The 15585-nt window shown below is 54.6% G+C and overlaps 6 protein-coding genes across 6 annotated transcripts; 2 read left to right on the forward strand and 4 right to left on the reverse strand.

Moving 5' to 3' along the window:
• Positions 1-255: 255 nt before the first annotated feature.
• B0T15DRAFT_281659 (carbohydrate esterase family 5 protein) lies at positions 256-1786 on the forward strand. Its single transcript, XM_062863583.1, has 2 exons — positions 256-837; positions 899-1786. Exons 1-2 carry the CDS (start codon positions 637-639, stop codon positions 1385-1387), a joined length of 690 nt encoding a protein of 229 aa, XP_062719443.1. The 5' UTR covers positions 256-636; the 3' UTR covers positions 1388-1786.
• On the reverse strand, positions 1787-2848 carry B0T15DRAFT_281655 (uncharacterized protein). Its single transcript, XM_062863582.1, has one exon. The coding sequence runs from the start codon at positions 2773-2775 to the stop codon at positions 1873-1875; it is 903 nt and encodes a 300-aa protein (XP_062719444.1). The 5' UTR covers positions 2776-2848; the 3' UTR covers positions 1787-1872.
• A 165-nt stretch (positions 2849-3013) lies between these two features.
• Positions 3014-4628, reverse strand: B0T15DRAFT_281688 (uncharacterized protein). The gene is made up of 3 exons (XM_062863584.1): positions 4494-4628; positions 4188-4426; positions 3014-4111 (listed from the first exon to the last, which is right to left on the reverse strand). The coding sequence occupies exons 2-3, from the start codon at positions 4371-4373 to the stop codon at positions 3143-3145; spliced, it is 1155 nt and encodes a 384-aa protein (XP_062719445.1). The 5' UTR covers positions 4374-4426; positions 4494-4628; the 3' UTR covers positions 3014-3142.
• A 2060-nt stretch (positions 4629-6688) lies between these two features.
• Positions 6689-7987, reverse strand: B0T15DRAFT_281724 (uncharacterized protein). The gene is made up of 3 exons (XM_062863585.1): positions 7705-7987; positions 7324-7646; positions 6689-7249 (listed from the first exon to the last, which is right to left on the reverse strand). Exons 1-3 carry the CDS (start codon positions 7906-7908, stop codon positions 6778-6780), a joined length of 999 nt encoding a protein of 332 aa, XP_062719446.1. The 5' UTR covers positions 7909-7987; the 3' UTR covers positions 6689-6777.
• A 2810-nt stretch (positions 7988-10797) lies between these two features.
• Positions 10798-12006, forward strand: B0T15DRAFT_513815 (uncharacterized protein; the record flags this gene model as incomplete). Its single annotated transcript, XM_062868072.1, has 3 exons — positions 10798-10973; positions 11103-11267; positions 11454-12006. 3 exons carry the CDS (start codon positions 10798-10800, stop codon positions 12004-12006), a joined length of 894 nt encoding a protein of 297 aa, XP_062719447.1.
• A 579-nt stretch (positions 12007-12585) lies between these two features.
• B0T15DRAFT_560841 (uncharacterized protein) lies at positions 12586-15522 on the reverse strand (the record flags this gene model as incomplete). The annotated part of the gene is made up of 6 exons (XM_062870540.1): positions 12586-13657; positions 13733-14679; positions 14722-14762; positions 14804-14912; positions 15027-15385; positions 15498-15522. 6 exons carry the CDS (start codon positions 15520-15522, stop codon positions 12586-12588), a joined length of 2553 nt encoding a protein of 850 aa, XP_062719448.1.
• Between the last annotated feature and the right edge of the window lie 63 nt (positions 15523-15585).

The raw sequence follows: 15585 nt of genomic DNA on the forward strand, positions 1-15585 counted from the left end.
GGCTGAGACAAATTTGGCTGCGGCTACCAGAAGTGTGAGACGAGATACAGCTGCGGAGGCGAACGTATGTATCTGTACGGTAATGGTAGTATCGGAGGCGGAGGACAATACCCGCGTGGGTACGGTATAGACGTACTGTACATCGGTACAAAACCGCCGCGAGATATATTACCGTAATACCTGTACTGTACACTTCCGTCGCATTAGCCCGAGCCCCGTCCGTGTAACGAGGAGAGGGCCGAGCCGCTGAGGCGGCGCCGAGATGCTTTTTCGAGTCGCATTTTGAGACGAACGGCCGGAGACGTCGGCGGACGCTATTCCCGCAACAGAAAAGTTTGCGGTAGCCTCGGAGCCTCGGCTCCTGGAATGCGGAAGGCTAGGGGCCCGTCTGTCTCTCTCTCCCCTTCCTGCGGGGGACGAACCGCAGGTAGCAAGAAGGTTGGCGATGGGTTGGCATCAGTGAAGGAGACATCAGGTCGGAATGGAGATAAATAGACGTCGAGCCTCACGGCGACTTCACATTTCCCTTCCAGCTCACCACCCAGCCTCGAGATCCATTGGAGAGCCGCCGGTTTCTGCTCCGCCCAATCGTGTCGTCGTGTAAGCCATCGCATCAACGCCCGAACCACCGCAAACATGAAGCTCCTCCAGCTCCTCGCCGCCGCCGGCCTTGCTGCCGCTCTGCCGACCGCCCCCGTAGAGGCTGAGGCTATTGCCGAGCTCCAAGCCCGCCAAATCCTCTCTTCGACCCGCAACGACCTCGAGAGCGGCAGCTCCTCCAACTGCCCCAAAGTCATCCTGATCTTTGCTCGTGGTTCGACCGAGGTCGGCAACATGGTATGTGGTCCATTCCCCTGAGCCAAAACGGCGAAGGACAGCGGAATCTCACAAGTAGCAGGGCACCGTGACTGGTCCCCCCTTGGCCTCCGCCTTGGAGCGGGAGTACCGCAACGACATTTGGGTCCAAGGCGTCGGCGGAGCGTATGGCGCCACGCTCGCCGACAACTTCCTGCCAGGCGGCACATCCCAGGCGGCGATTCGCGAAGCTACCCGGCTCTTCACCTTGGCCAACACCAAGTGCCCGAATGCGTCCGTGGTCGCAGGCGGGTACAGTCAGGGCGCAGCGCTCATGGCTGGCACAGTCAGCAAGCTGTCGTCGACGATCCAGAACCAGGTCAAGGGCGTCGTCCTGTTCGGGTACACCCAGAACCTGCAGAACAAGGGCCAGATCCCCAACTACCCCGCCGACAAGACCAAGGTGTTCTGCAACGTGGGCGACACCGTCTGCACCGGCACCCTGATCATCATGCCTGCGCACCTCCTGTACACGAGTGAGGCGTCGACCGATGCGCCTCGATTCCTCATTAGCAAGGTTGGTAGCGCTTGAGGCGTGTGGCCGGAGTGGGGATGGTGATGATGGACAAGAGGCTGGAACTCGGCATGGGGGTGTGGGCGATGAAACGAGGCGCTGCGCTGGTGCAGTTGATGAGTCACGCGGACGGCCTGGTGTCGCCGCCAAGATGAGGACGATGATGATTCCAATTCTTTTCACGACACGTTTAGCTGTGTTCTCTTGTAAATAGTTTCCTTGCAACCTGAATATACTCTGCCCATGGGTCAAAACAACAGGCTGGTACGGTGGCATCGCTGTGGGGAAGAACATGTGGTTGTAGTGTACCAATGGAGTATGGACTCGCATGGGATGGGGACACTGATGTCAAAGTGCCACGGCGCGGGCAGAACAGGTTCACTGGGGTGAACAAGACTGACGAACACTTTGCCCACCGGATTGCCAAAGATACAGTAAGTGGGTATCATTGATCGGAGTAACAAAGTGCAGAAGTCCTACGCACCGGCTGTGGCAACTTGCCACTACTTTTGCCGTATGTTTTTGGGTTTCCGCTTCTTGAACATGACCGCTGGGACTGCTGCTCCGTCTGCGCCGGGGGAAAGCTCGGGTACGCTTTCCTTGGCCGGGCCGATGCCGGCGCCGACTTCCTCCTGCTCCGGTTCCACCTTGATGGGCGGCGAAGACTCCTGTTTAACCGTTTCGTCGAGTTCTGCCTGCGCCGTCTCCTCGTTACTGTCCTCTGTCTTGATTTGGGGCGGCTCGCTTTCCTCCTTCTTGGCCTTGATTAGCGGCCCACTTAACAATGCCTCCAATTCGGCGTCTTCCTCAGCGGGCATTGTCTTGGAGTCGATCCCCCACTTCCGCGGCTTCTTGAAGAGTCCCTTGATCGCCTCCTCCTGCTCCTTCTCTTCTTCCGTCCGGTCTCTCTCACGTTTGACTCCAACCGCACGAGCCTCCGTTGAACCAGGATCTTTGTCTCCTGGCTTGTCACTGTTCTCTTCAAGGACTCTTGTCGCGGTAACAGTCCACTCCCCAGCCATCGCCATGCTTCCCCTCAGCTCCGTTGGGATATTGACGCCCAGTTCGGCAAGCTGCTCGAGCTGCTTTTGCCTCTCTGCCTCTGATACCTGCTGCGGCGTCGCGCTGTATGCTCCGCCGCTTGACTTGGGGCCCGGCCGCGATGCGCTCGACGCGCCGGTACTCCCCGACACTACTCCATTGAGTCGCTCGACTTCTCGCTTCGCCCGTTCCTTTTCGCGCTCTTTCTGGTCGGCGCTGCGGTGCAGGTCTCGGAGGGATCGCTTGATGGCCCCTTGATGCTTTGCTGTGGCTTCATGGTTGGTACGCTCGAGTTTTGTGTCACGCACGTGGACGCTGCAGTGCTTGCACCAATATTTAGGTGTCGATTTCCAGTATTCCGACATGTTGGAGGAGTCACTCGACGATCCAAGGCCGGAGTGAACAGGGAGGACTTTGCAAAAAGTGTTGCCCTGTCTAGTGGAAATGGGAAGAGATGCATCGTGGAACATCGCGAATCTTGCCGGGCGATACGTAGCCGGCATGCCGGATAAACCTCGGCAAGGTCGTGTGTGGCGCTCGGACCCTCAAGCCACTCCATTGCACTTTAATTTGACGCCATGACATGGGATATTCACTCATTCACAATGAGTTCTCGAGAAAGTCGTATGTGTCATGTCATGCCGCCATTCCAGTCCTAGTAGTTGATGTAAACCTGAACTTCAAAACCGCGTCGACCACATTATCATCGCCGGCAAGTCAGCCATTCTCCCGTTATGGTATCACATGTTGTTGGGACCAGCGATGAGATTTCTGACTACCGAGAACCCCCCTGTAACTCCCTGCCGGTGTCGATCCTGGTCCCATCAATCCCATAGAAAAGAGCACGAGACGCAAATTTAAAAGCAAAACATTTCCCATGACCAATTCCTTTGGCTTCCCCCAACTCAACAGACCCAGAATACCATTGCCACGCCAACCGCAAGTGCGGTTTGAACCACCCCACCACTCACCACACGACCCCGAATACGGTTGGCGGCGCCAACTTGCGGAGCGCTGGTCGGTACTCCAACAGGACCGGAGGTGGTTGTCGGCTGATCGGTCGACGTGGTATGCGAACCCACCCCAGTGACTTGAATTTGCCCATCGGGGCCTTGAGAAACGGGCGGGGCGGTGTACGTGACCATCGGGGTGGTCACAGCGGCTCCGCAGGGCGTTGTGTGCACCTGAATTTGGCCTGTTTCTCGTCAGTCTGATATGTCTCATCACGTGGTGGCAGGCAGAAAACGGAACGAGGAACCGACCATCACCAATTTGGCAGATGAGAATCGCCGTCGTGGTCGTGACTACCTGCGGCTGTCCATCTGCAAGCGGTGAGACAATCGTTGTCGTCACTACCTGGGTGCCAACCACACTCCCCTGGTCGGCGGACGGCGTGGGATTCTCCACGCAGGGCAAAACCACGACTTCCGCTGGTTCGCATTGCTCCGCGAACCAGCGGTCGTACAGATTCCAGAAGGTGCCCGAGCGGCACCTCCAAAAGATGGTGGATGGGCCGAAAGCCAAAGACCCGTTCTGGCAGATAGAGAAGCCGGCAGTATAGATTGCGCCCGACTGGGGGGGTTGGTCAAATTGAAATTGATAGTTTGAGGCAATGTATCCGGTACGTGAATGAGAGTCAGTCAAGACCGTGTTGTTGAGTTCCAAGGTCAGGATTCCTTCAGCATCGCAGGTACCGCGCGCCTGATGAGTGCTAGTCAGCCATCACCCTCTCCGGTCTGGTACATTTCGTTGGAGTCCATCAGGCGGTCCAACTTACTTGGAGGTCCAGGTCGCGTTTTTTATCAGGAGCGACGAGCGGCGAAATCGAAATTTGAAACTTGCCGTTTCTGGTACCGACGCAATTGTCGGGCAGCCCGCCCTCAGGGGCGATCTGTTGGGTCACACCTTGTGCGATAATCCCGACGATCATCGCCAAATGAGCGAGGAAAATATGAAGTTTCATGATGAGAGATTTCCCAATATGTCGATTGGCAGTCTTTTGACTCAGATCCCTTTCTGGATGGAAGAACTAAGGTCGGTCAGGATCCCCATTCCGGTCGAGATATCAAGGTCATCTACTTACTTCAAAGAAGGCTTGACCGGACTCAACGAGCAACTTGGCTTGAGTGAGATGCGCTGCGGAATGTAAGCTGGGTTTCTGAATCACCGGAGCTGAAGTTGTTTGAGGAAGAAAAGGAGCGGAGGAATGAACGGAGCCGCATGAAGAAAAGCCTCCGGCCGTGCGGGTCCCGTGTACGGTCGGGCAATGCCATTCGCCGCCGCATTTATGGTTCCAGTTTCTTTCCGGTCGTTGTTATGGTACCTCTGCGAGCTCAGTTGCTCGGCACCGAGCCCTGAACGGAAAGACGACCTCCCTGGGATCCGGCCTTTGGATGGCATGTATGCATGTACATGCATCTTCCCGCTGGCGGCCCCTGTCCCAGTTCCACCACGTGCGCATACGTGAAAGACAGACCGCGGATAGGGCTGAGAAGACTACCTACCTCTGGTATCTATCTGTTGAATGCTTGGGCACAGTGGGAGACATGGGGGAAGGATGTCTTTTTGATCATGACTGACGGCTGGGCATGGGCATGTGGCATGGGGCCGGTTTCCAGGGCAGAAAAGACCACATATCACATGCGGAACGTCAGCCTAACCATTGCCCAGCCTCCTGAGCGGAGGCCAGCTCCGCCAAGTCAAGGCCATATTTATACCCAACTGTGTGCCAGACGGCAACTTAGGGTAGATCAGTATTCTCGGCACTTCTCAGTGCTTCCTCAGCACACCGCAGATTTGGACGGCCACGGAAACTTGAGGCCGACCTTGGCCATATCACAAAGCGTGTGCTGGAATGGCTCTATTGGTGCTGCGTGTCGACTGGCGCGGCACTGACTTGGCATGCAGGTACGGACAGCAATGCATACATGGCAGCGGCCCAATTACATACAACAGCGCGGATCATCCCTTGCGCTGGTGGCTGGAAACAAGCTCTGGTTGGTAACCGACAGCCTGGCCAAAAGGTTCTACAATATACGGTACTGCGGCAGGTCTCTGCTGCATGAAGCTGCACATGCTCGCACCTACGCCAGCTGCATCGATTTCTCATCTGTGTCCCGTCGGTGGGTAAGATGTCGGCACACCTTTGTTGTCATATGTGGGGATCGGGCTCGGTGTGGATCAGTAGTCAGGGGCCAACAAGGGCAGATGTGGCTCTTTGATGTGGCTCTTTGCTCAAGAACTTCGTTGGGACAGTGTTCTGGTACATAAGGTAATAACGAGATAACTGGCTGGCACGTTACCGGGTTATCCAAGAAAGCATCCGGTTCGCAGAACTGTACAGATTAGGAGTATCACACACCATGTGGTGACGGGTAACGTGCCCTACATAGTGAGATGACTAGGTGACTGTTGATGCCTCCACCTTAAGTGAACTTCTCCGTACGGAGTAGTGCCGTCTATGAATGAGCTCTTCCCATCAGGCAGTGGTATCTCCCTGATTCTAATCGATCTAGGGCGTCAGACAGCTATGTAGATGCAGATCCACTCGTATCATGATGTCGAAGGGGAACAAGCTCGCGCTGGGTAAAGAGTTTGGTGGAGACTGTCAAATTTGTGGGGCAGTGATCGACACCAAGAAAGCGGCAACCGCCGAGGGGAGTTTCCACTTTCCAGGCCGAACGTCGGCCCGTCGGGAACTCTAGGCCCGACCGTTGGTAAAGCTTGCGTCGCATCCGCAACCGGGCCCGGCAGCACGTGCGGTATTCTCCGGATAGTACCCTTATCCTTTCAAAGTGAAACTCTTTGCAGTTACCTCACCTCCCCTGCGGATCTTCTGCGCGAAAAGTCAGTTGTGGCCGACGTTGGAGAGGATCAAGTGCTCTCCGAGTCGTTACATGTCGTTACACGGTGTTCCTGTATCACCAACCGGACCCATCGGTAAAGAGATGATGTAAGGTCAGTCAGCTGGCTCCTTCATAGGTGCAACGAAACACAGAATGGCACCCTCGCCTGGCTCAACAGAGAGCATATGGAGTCGGTGCTTGCTTCCTCAACACGGAACCAGGTAGCCCTGAGTCATACGTCGTCGCCCTTACAGGGCAACACCGTGTCACAGAGACACGAGGCAACAGTCAGCTCGAACCATGTCTATACATCCCGCCCCGAAAAGAAATATCCTACGGTATAACATCAGTGCGAACACGCTTCAGTGACCCGCCCCAAAAGCCATTAGCCGAATCGTCATCATACCGTCTACCGAACCCCATGTCAAAAAGCAGATACCAAATGCGCCGTTCCGAAAGCCACTGTTGAACCCTTCTAGTCATCGAAAGAACCATGAAACACACATCTGACGCAGTGTCCGTTCATTTGGGTGGAGGCTGATGGGGCGGATAGTATGGCTGCCCCGGTGCTGGCGTCCCATGCGGGCTATAAGGCTGCTGCTGGTATGGATACTGCGCCTCGTTTGTGTCGGGGTAGGAAGAAGCGTACGATTCGCCGGTCTGCTGGTACTGGACGGGCTGCTGTTGGGGGTAGCCGGCCGCGGTCTGTTGTGGATAAACCCCGGGCTGCGGGTACACCGCCGCCTGCTGTGGATAGGCATCGGCCTCAGCCGGGGACGGGTACACCTGGGACTGGTATTGCTGCTGGGACGAGTACTGCGGGGCACCGGGCTCGGCGGCGACGGCCTGGGTGGCCACGGCCTGGGTGGCCAACATCGGAGCGCCCTCCAGCTTCATCTCGGCGGTCGCGTTGTCGACAGATGGCTTCTTGTTCTCCTGGCGCCACAAGCGGAAAGTGTGTCCGTGGAAGACAAGCGTTGCGATGAAGAGCAGCCTGCAGAAGAGTCAGTGACCCGGCCTTTCGCCCTTCGCCTCCCCCAACGTAGTCACCTGGATGATGCAACTAACCAGTTTAGGGCACTTAGGCCAGCAATGGCGCTAATACATGCGAGTGCAGTGTGGTCGGCGAGCACACCACCACGCTTCATCTTCTTCGAGGAAACGGTGCACATGTTGCTGTTGACGGCGCTGCCATTGTTATTGCAGCTGTCGACATTGATGGTTGTGTTGAACTGTGCGCGCAGAGCGGCATTGGCCCCGAGCGACGCCAGCCAGAAAACAGCCATGAGAAGGTCGAGCGATAGGACGGCCCACACGTTGTATGCCTTCTGCGCGCCCCGCACCTTCTCGGTGATGAGCCCATAACCTACGACGATCCAAGTGAACAGCCACTGCGATGCGAGTCAGTACTCACTGAAGACACCCACAACGACGACCAGTAACACTCACGCAAACAAGCGCGAAGACGTTGGCACCCACGGCGAGCCCATGGATGAGATACCCAGCCATGCACAGGATCACGAAGCTGAGGAGGAGCTGGAAGCCGCGAACAACGACCACCCAGACCGGGGTTTGCTGGATGTACCGTTCTTCCTCACTGTGCGCGACTGCTGCTGGCGCGGCATATTGTGGTGTTGGAACGGTATCGGCCATTGGAAGCTGCCTGGTGACCGTCTCTACCGCAGACGGGTGATGAAGAGTGAATGGAGGGGTCTTCTTTCTGTGACAACAAGGGAAGCGGGCGATCAAGCTCTTTTACTGTTTTACAAACTGTGGGACAAGGCAGATTTCAACGCATGAGGGTCTAGATCTCAGGCGGAATGTATGGAGCTGTTTGCTAGCGCCTCAGCCGCAGCATGGACGATGTCACTCCACAAACAGCAACCAACGCGGCGACCCAGCGTCCCAGCCAGTGAAGTGTTCACCCTACCCATGAGACATTCTGCTCTCCGTCCAGCCATACCAGCAGTTCTTGCAAATCATCACCCCAATTCCCCCCAAGGCTAAATTCTCATCGTTGATACGCACATCTTCATTCACATGGGCGTCTTCGCGAAGTCGCGTCCACCACGTCCTGACTTCCAACTCCCAAGCCACTTCGCCAAGCTGCATGATCTTGGCTGCATGGGAGAAGTCGCACAGTATTCCCTTAAACGTTCAAGTGGAGATCTCGCAGCGCCACGCTTGGGGTCTCCATTGGCAGGAAGTAACCGAGACCTCAGCATCGAGTTGCTCAGCAGGGTCAGCATACGAGGTTAGTGTAAGTGGAAAGTCCCCATTCATGTGGCTTTCCCCATTTCCTCTATTGGACGAGATCGTGTCTGCGGTCTCAAGGCGATTCTAACAATAGTCCAGCGTAAACCCTACATGCAGTGGTGTAATACCTACTACTGATATCTCTGACCCGCTACCTCGAGATTCGCATCCCATGCTGATTAAGTAGAAGCCAAGGCCGGAAGCCAAGCTGCGTTAAGCTCCAGGAATGTGCAGTGGAAGACATAAGCGCTGCGACGTACTGCCTTGTGCACACTTGTCGACGTTGCCGCAAGAGACAGGCATGCCTTTTCAATAACAGACGTCCCACGAATCATGCATTGTCTCGACAAGAGGGCGATCACACCAGAAGGAACACCGGGGCCATCAAGAAGAAATCGTCCTTTAAACAGAAGGTCGTTGTGATCAATGAATCCACGGGCTTGAACCCAATAACACCCGAAGCCATATAACATCCTGTTAGACTCTGTCAGAAGCATGCTTGGAGACATCCTACCAGCGACCCATGACTGATAGCTAATGCTTCTTAGAGTCGCTTCTCACCACGTACCTCTGATAATGAGCTACAGCCGAATACCTCGAGTGCTGTTCTACCAAGTACGGTGAGCCAAATCACTGGCCGCGCTGTTCGATATTTAGTAAAATCATGGATATATTGCATTACCAGGCGGTAGCAGGTACGCAACTATGGCAGGCCATTAGGCATCTGTTGTCCCAGGAGAGTTGACACGACGGGGACAACGCAGCAGAAGCGCAGGGACAGCTTACCGGAGCTTGCGTAGCCATGGTGGCAATGGCTGGGTCTGCGATGAGGCGCTTAGATTTTTGGCAAGCCGGATTGTGGGAGCAGTCGTGATCCTTGATACTCAAGCTAGAGCGGCTATGCACCGGTCCTCATTCTGTAGAGGTTGCCAACGTAAACACCACTTGAACAGAGCCCTGCTCTGCAATGGGCGGACTCTTGCCGCTCTCAGTCCTAGCCTAAATTGGGCGTTATTGTGGTGGGCTGTATGACATTCCTGAGTTCAGAAATGCTGCCTTTGCTCACGAGCTCAGCGGCTTGATCCCTCGAGGACCACAGCTTGGCTCCCATTATTAATGATAGCCAGACTGGTCTATTTTACCATTATGGGACCTGGTTCTTGGTCCCCCCGGTATTATCAGAGAGTCATCATTGTTGAAACTCTTAGGCCGCTTCCCTATAACGCACATGTGCTCTTTTCGGTGTCACGAACGTCACCTTGCTTCAACGATGACTTTCGCAATCGGCGTTGGGAGAGGTAGATGGCTGTTTCAACACTCTTTCGCTGGAGACGCCGCGTACAACTGGCAGCATGGCTGAAGGCCCGAAATAAACAGATCCTACCTTACACTACATGTCACCTCAGCTTTTGCCAGGTGTAAGTAGGTGACACCCAAGTCCCGCGATTGGGATCTTGGGCGCAAGATGGTATGGGCTTTGGCAATGATCCCCAACGCCACCAGGGACTTGCTGTGGAGGGGATCATCTCCTCGTAGTCATCAAGCTCTGGTCAAGCCTGTAGTGACGGCTGCTTACTAGTACTAGTACTTCCGTCCGGTCTCAGTCATCATAGAACAAACAGATGAGGCAAACAAGGACCTGCAGACTAGCGGTGTTCGGGTTCGAGTGGTTTAACTTGCGCTTCTTACCTTGGAATGAGCCTATAGAAAGAAACCAAGCTCACGAGAAAGCATCATCTGATGTAGGCTCTCATATTCTCAAGACTAAGCTCTCAGAAGAGTCCGACGTCTTACACCACCACTTAGAACCAACATCACTACTGTTCACAGCATGGTCTATTTGTAGCGGACATGACAAGTGCCGTCAAGCGTGCTTATCTGAACTCGTGCGATATTTGGCTTCCCAACTTCGCGTGCCAAAACACCATGGCTGTTCATATCGATAGTGCCTTGAGGCGCGTCACCTTCGCGAACAAACGCGTTGTTCCACCACAGCAGGTTTCCTGTTATCGGCCTCTTTATCGGCCGTGCCGACCGACTATTCTATCCTTCTTCTCAAACCCTACTTTTGCTCTCTTCATCGACCCAAGGAGTTTACCACTCAGGAATCTCAAAGACTGCATCTCGGGCTTGTCGCTCATCACGCTTCCCTTGGTTACTTCATCACGCCTACCTCACTTCATCACTCTTACTTTAATTCGTCCCAAGCGCAAGATCTTGTATCGACCGCCAGGAAGCTCTGCCAGTTCTCCTTCAACAGCACGTCAGTAACCGCAAAACTACAAAATGGGAAGGCGACCGCAAATCAAGGGCTACAAGGCTGTTGGACGGTTCCAGCCGTCCCGCGCCTGTGCCCCCCGTCTTTACTTCTCGCATTTTCTTTCGCTCCCGATGGAGCTTCGTTGCCGAGTCTATGACAATCTGCTCCGTTCTCCCCATGCCATTGATGTGTCGGGCACGTGGTAAGTCATCAATCAGCTTTCCATCAAGTTTCCATCTACGTGTCTCGAGCATGAAGCACCGAGATGAATACTCGACTTGGGAGTCGTCATTCTTAGAGAAGGGTCACTGACGAAGATTGACGTTACTAGGTACCAGAAGCCACGCCTCACGATGTCCCTGCTCCGTGTGAGCAAGTCTGTCTCGGCCGAAGCTGCCGACTGGTTCTATAGCGTCAATACGTTCGTCTTGCTTGAGGACTGCGATGCCAACACTCAAGATGACAACGACATCGAGAAAAGTGTCATCTATCCGTGGTATGTAAATCACTACGTTCATATTCTACCGCCACAATACAAGGACTTCGAATCTCTCATCCTATCGGGGCTTCCACTCTCACGGAACACTCCTTCCCGGCCCCTTTACAGAGCCCGTTGAACCCTCCATCTCACTACCTCCAAAACCACTGGGTCTTTCCCTTACCAAAGCTAACGGTCACACAGGCTTCTGCTGATCCAGAAGTATGCCCCTTCGCTGCGCAGCGTCCAAATCCGCATCCGCAGAGAGCGACCCGTGATGTACTACCGCGAGCTCCTCTCGATGCTAGCGCACTACGCGCCCAACATCACCCGCATGGCGCTCGTGGCGGAGGGCCACCAGTTCATCGACCTCCGCCGCACCCACTCGTCAGTCTTCCACTGGTTCTACAAGTGGCACCCCAACGAGGTCATGGCGTTCAAGGGCACCTCGCTCTCGGGAGGCTTCGCCAGCGAGATGCTGGCATTCGAGAACCTGCGCCTGGTCGTGATCGGCGGCAGACAGCCAATCGAGGTGATGGACAAGCTGTGCGCGCGCCTGGAGAAGTGCCGGGTCATCGGCCTCGAGGATTACATAGCCGGTCGGGAGGCCTTCGACCTCTGGGAGACGGCCTGGCATTTCCGCCGTGGCTTTGACATCAACAAGTGGTACGATGCCACGATGGTGCGTGGAGACAATGGCGAGCGGACCGTCAAGCAGACGGCCGAGGACGATGAACAACGCGTGCGGAATGATTGAGGTTATCTCCTTTTCTCTGTTGTTCTTTTTTTTTTTTTTTTTTTTTTTTTTTTTTTGCATTTCCTATACGACAAATGCAGGAATTGTTGGGTTTTTTGTCTTCGTCATTTCGGTGTCGATGATACTGTATTATATTGAAAACGCTCACCGTCACTAGCTACTTACTAGGTACCTGGCTAATATCCTGTGTGGTGACATGATTGCACATTACATGCCCGTCGCTGAGTTTAAGGGCAGCCGCAAAATGATTCTTCCCGTCTTCCTTGACAGTTCTCAGGGTGAGGTGGTCTTAGAGCGACGACTCCGATAACATAACCTAATAAATGAAGCTGCTGGACAGCTTCCCATGAATCTCTGCACTAAACCCAAGCAGCACTCTACACCCACGGGATCACAGAATCGTCATGATATCCATTAAAATACCCTAACACGTCCAGTATTTATTTGTCAGCAAATCGTGATATCGGGAAGAAAGACAAAAAGTTCGGATGCAGCGATACCATAGCAGACTTGAAGTCATACACGCAAGAAAGCCCGCGCTGCGTGAATATAGTAGTTCCCCATTGTCGGGTGTGGGTTTCACATAACCGACCAAGCATCCGTGTCCATATTGCCGTCCTCCGCCTTCTCCAGGGATTTCCGTGCCCAGTCTGCACTCGTTTCCAGGTCCTTCCAGTAGATATGCTTCCTGAAGCCCGCCCGGGGTTTCTGGAAGATATCTGCCATGACCAGTAGACACTCCTCATCTTGCCCGGCCAATGCCATGAGCGTCAAACCCGCAGGCTTCAGCAGCCTCCACTCGAACTCGGTCTCGTATGCGCGAATGTACAGCGGATTCCGCCGTTTCTTGAGCTCGGTCTCGAACCTTCCGAACAGCACCCTGAACATGCAAGTGGTGAAAAGGTAGTTGAGGCTGTAGACCGGGGCCTCGCCACACACGTTCCAAATGAGGTCGAGCTTGACAAGGTCGAGGGGAGTGCGGCCAGTTGGTTGTTGCTGGCTGCCCTTGGTGCAAAGCCCGCTAGCGTGCAACATCGCTGCTCCACTGAGCTCCGGTGGGAGGTTAGGCGAGCCATAGATTTCCGGCAGGAAGGCGCCCAATCCTTCTGGTAGTTGCTGCAGGGACGCGATGACTGGGAAGGGTGGGACTTGCAACAGCCCATTGTCACCCATTCCCCCGGCTCTGGCGCGTTCCACAAGGTCTGTGTCCTTCAGACGCCGCTGGCCGGTAACGGGATCGACCACGACTTGTGTGGCAAGCCGAACCATCCATAATGGCGATTTGAGCGAGATATCGGCGTCGGAAATGGCATCGACATTCCACTTTGACTGTCGGTACCGTATCAGGTGGGACTTCGTGTTGAAGAGCCTGTTCAGCTTGACATCCAGCATGCGATGAACGTCATGACTTAATGCAGCTTCTTTTCTCGCCGCAGCGGCTCTCCGGGTAGCGAGGCGATCCCTTCTGCCAACAAGCTCAAGCAAGGCCTCGTCAAAGTCGGAAGTAGGGGGCTTGCCGTCAAATAAGGCCGGCCCAAACAGCTCCTCGAGGGTCGCGAACATCCCGATGGGATTCCTGATGTAACCTCTCGTCACAAGCATGTTGTGCAAGTGTGTGAGCAACATGGGCTCAGGAAGTGCCTCCCACACTCTCATACCAACGAGTTAAGCGAGCTCGAGGGCCTCGGCAAGGCCAACACCGCATAGGAATGGCGAGTATTCCCACAAACCGTTCGGATCGCAATGGGAGAACCTGGATGGAGGAATGGTGGTGAGGCCATACATGTATTTTGTCTCGCCCAGCCAGTCGCGAAAGTCGTCGCCACATGAATCCAAGATCATGCACAGGCTCTGATGACGATGCAGATCGTGGTGCAACAAGCCGTTTCTCTGGAGCAGCTGCTTCAAGATAGCCACCCCCTGCAGAAATCCGGTGCCGAATGTCTCATTTTTGCGGTCCAGAAAGAGGTCGACATCGCGCCTCGGCCGGAATTTTCGAGCAGGGTCATCGAGAATATGGCCTTTCAGTGAGCTGATCGACCAGCCGCGAGCGACCATGAAGGAGCCGACGGTGCACGCCAGCTGGAAAACGTGGTGTGGTAATATCCGCTTGCAGATGTCGGTCCCCGGTTTCTGCATCGCAAGGGAAGTGACGAAGCCTGCAAACTCGTTCAGCCCATAGAGTCTTCGGTGCCTGGCCCAGGGTCCTTCCGGCGACCAATCCACATTTTCCAGTACATGGTTCTCCCCCCGCATGGTGTCACGCTGAACCACAATGGAGGGAAAGACATTGACCAAGTCGTAGAGCCAGTTGATGGTGTATGACCGACGCCACCGGATTCTCTGCTCGTTCGTGGCTCTCTGGGGCTTGAAGTTGGGGTCCCAGTTGCGAAGCTCGTCCCACATGCGCTTGGTGGTCTTCCCCGAGCGGTTCTTTTGGAAATCCTCGACAAAGTCGACAAGGTCCTGGTATGTATAGATCATCAATTGCTCTTTGACGTCCACATTGGACTCCCGAACCTTGTCGACGCTTATACCGCCCGACCCGACTCTCCAGAGCCCTATCGTAAACATCCCCTGGCCCTTGTCTGGGTTTCCCCGCGTAATGGTGTTCATGACGGTTTCGTAATCATCGTGGCCGTTGAAGTCGACAAAGATAGCCGCTGCACTCCTCTAGATCATCGCAATGGCCAGGTTAGAGAGCGTTCCGCAAACGGCACTGATTAGCCCGTCGTATGCGCAGTCGTGCCAGATGCCTTGCAAGTAGTGCGCAGATCTAGCCACTCCCTAACAATACCGTAGACCGCCATCAAGAAATTGGTGATGATTCCATCCGTGCCCTGGGTTATGCGATAACTCTCGAGAGACACGTCGTCCAGGCTCTGCTCCTTGGGGCAAACGGGCTTCTATTGCTTCTTCCCCTTCTTTACGCGTTTGCCCTTTCCTCTTCCCGGTTTCGCCTGCCGGCGATATCGGGGGCCAGAGCTCGAGTCTAACTGATGCTGCTGATCGGGCTCCACCTCGTCGTTGGATTCTCTGACCTCACCATCATCAACCCTCCCTCCTCTGCCGAGATCCAGAGCGCCAGACTTGTTCCCAAGTACAAGTTTGTCAAGGTCTTCTTTGGCTTTGACGAAATCATTGGCCTCAGCCCTGTTACTGTTCTTGAATTCATCAACTTTCCGCTTCTTTCCTCCCAGGATTTGAAACGCGTCGGTCAAAGCATCAATGAATTGCTTATGAGAAGCGTTGTTCTCTGTCTCCGGGTCTGGGTTCTCAGCCACAACCTGCTGAAAGGCGTTGTAGACAGTTGTGCGGGCCTCGATGACCGAGCTGAACAAGCTGAAGACGGTTGGCGGGACGCTGCTGATATGTCTCGCTAAAGCTTGCACAATGCCACCGGGCCTTCCACAGTAATTTGGCCGGTTGAATTGATCGCCGTGCTACCATCTTGCAGGCCAAGCAGCTCTACTATGTACTAAGGTAGGTACAAACCAAATATCCGAGTAATTGCATGTCGTGACCTTATTAGCAGTCTCCTCCACGTGAAAGGGAAAAAAAAAAAAAAAAAAAAAAAAA

Source organism: Chaetomium strumarium (genome assembly GCF_033439665.1).
Source record: "Chaetomium strumarium strain CBS 333.67 chromosome Unknown B0T15scaffold_6, whole genome shotgun sequence".
In the NCBI taxonomy this organism is placed as follows: domain Eukaryota; kingdom Fungi; phylum Ascomycota; class Sordariomycetes; order Sordariales; family Chaetomiaceae; genus Chaetomium; species Chaetomium strumarium.

Coding starts and splice junctions, on each gene's coding strand:
- B0T15DRAFT_281688 (XM_062863584.1), bottom strand. CDS start 4,373: ATGAAACTTCATATTTTCCTCGCTCATTTGGCGATGATCGTCGGGATT. Junction 4,112..4,187: donor AACGCGACCTGGACCTCCAA/GTAAGTTGGACC, acceptor AGCACTCATCAG/GCGCGCGGTACCTGCGATGC.
- B0T15DRAFT_281655 (XM_062863582.1), bottom strand. CDS start 2,775: ATGTCGGAATACTGGAAATCGACACCTAAATATTGGTGCAAGCACTGC.
- B0T15DRAFT_281724 (XM_062863585.1), bottom strand. CDS start 7,908: ATGGCCGATACCGTTCCAACACCACAATATGCCGCGCCAGCAGCAGTC. Junction 7,647..7,704: donor ACGTCTTCGCGCTTGTTTGC/GTGAGTGTTACT, acceptor CTCGCATCGCAG/TGGCTGTTCACTTGGATCGT. Junction 7,250..7,323: donor GGCCTAAGTGCCCTAAACTG/GTTAGTTGCATC, acceptor ACTCTTCTGCAG/GCTGCTCTTCATCGCAACGC.
- B0T15DRAFT_281659 (XM_062863583.1), top strand. CDS start 637: ATGAAGCTCCTCCAGCTCCTCGCCGCCGCCGGCCTTGCTGCCGCTCTG. Junction 838..898: donor CGACCGAGGTCGGCAACATG/GTATGTGGTCCA, acceptor CACAAGTAGCAG/GGCACCGTGACTGGTCCCCC.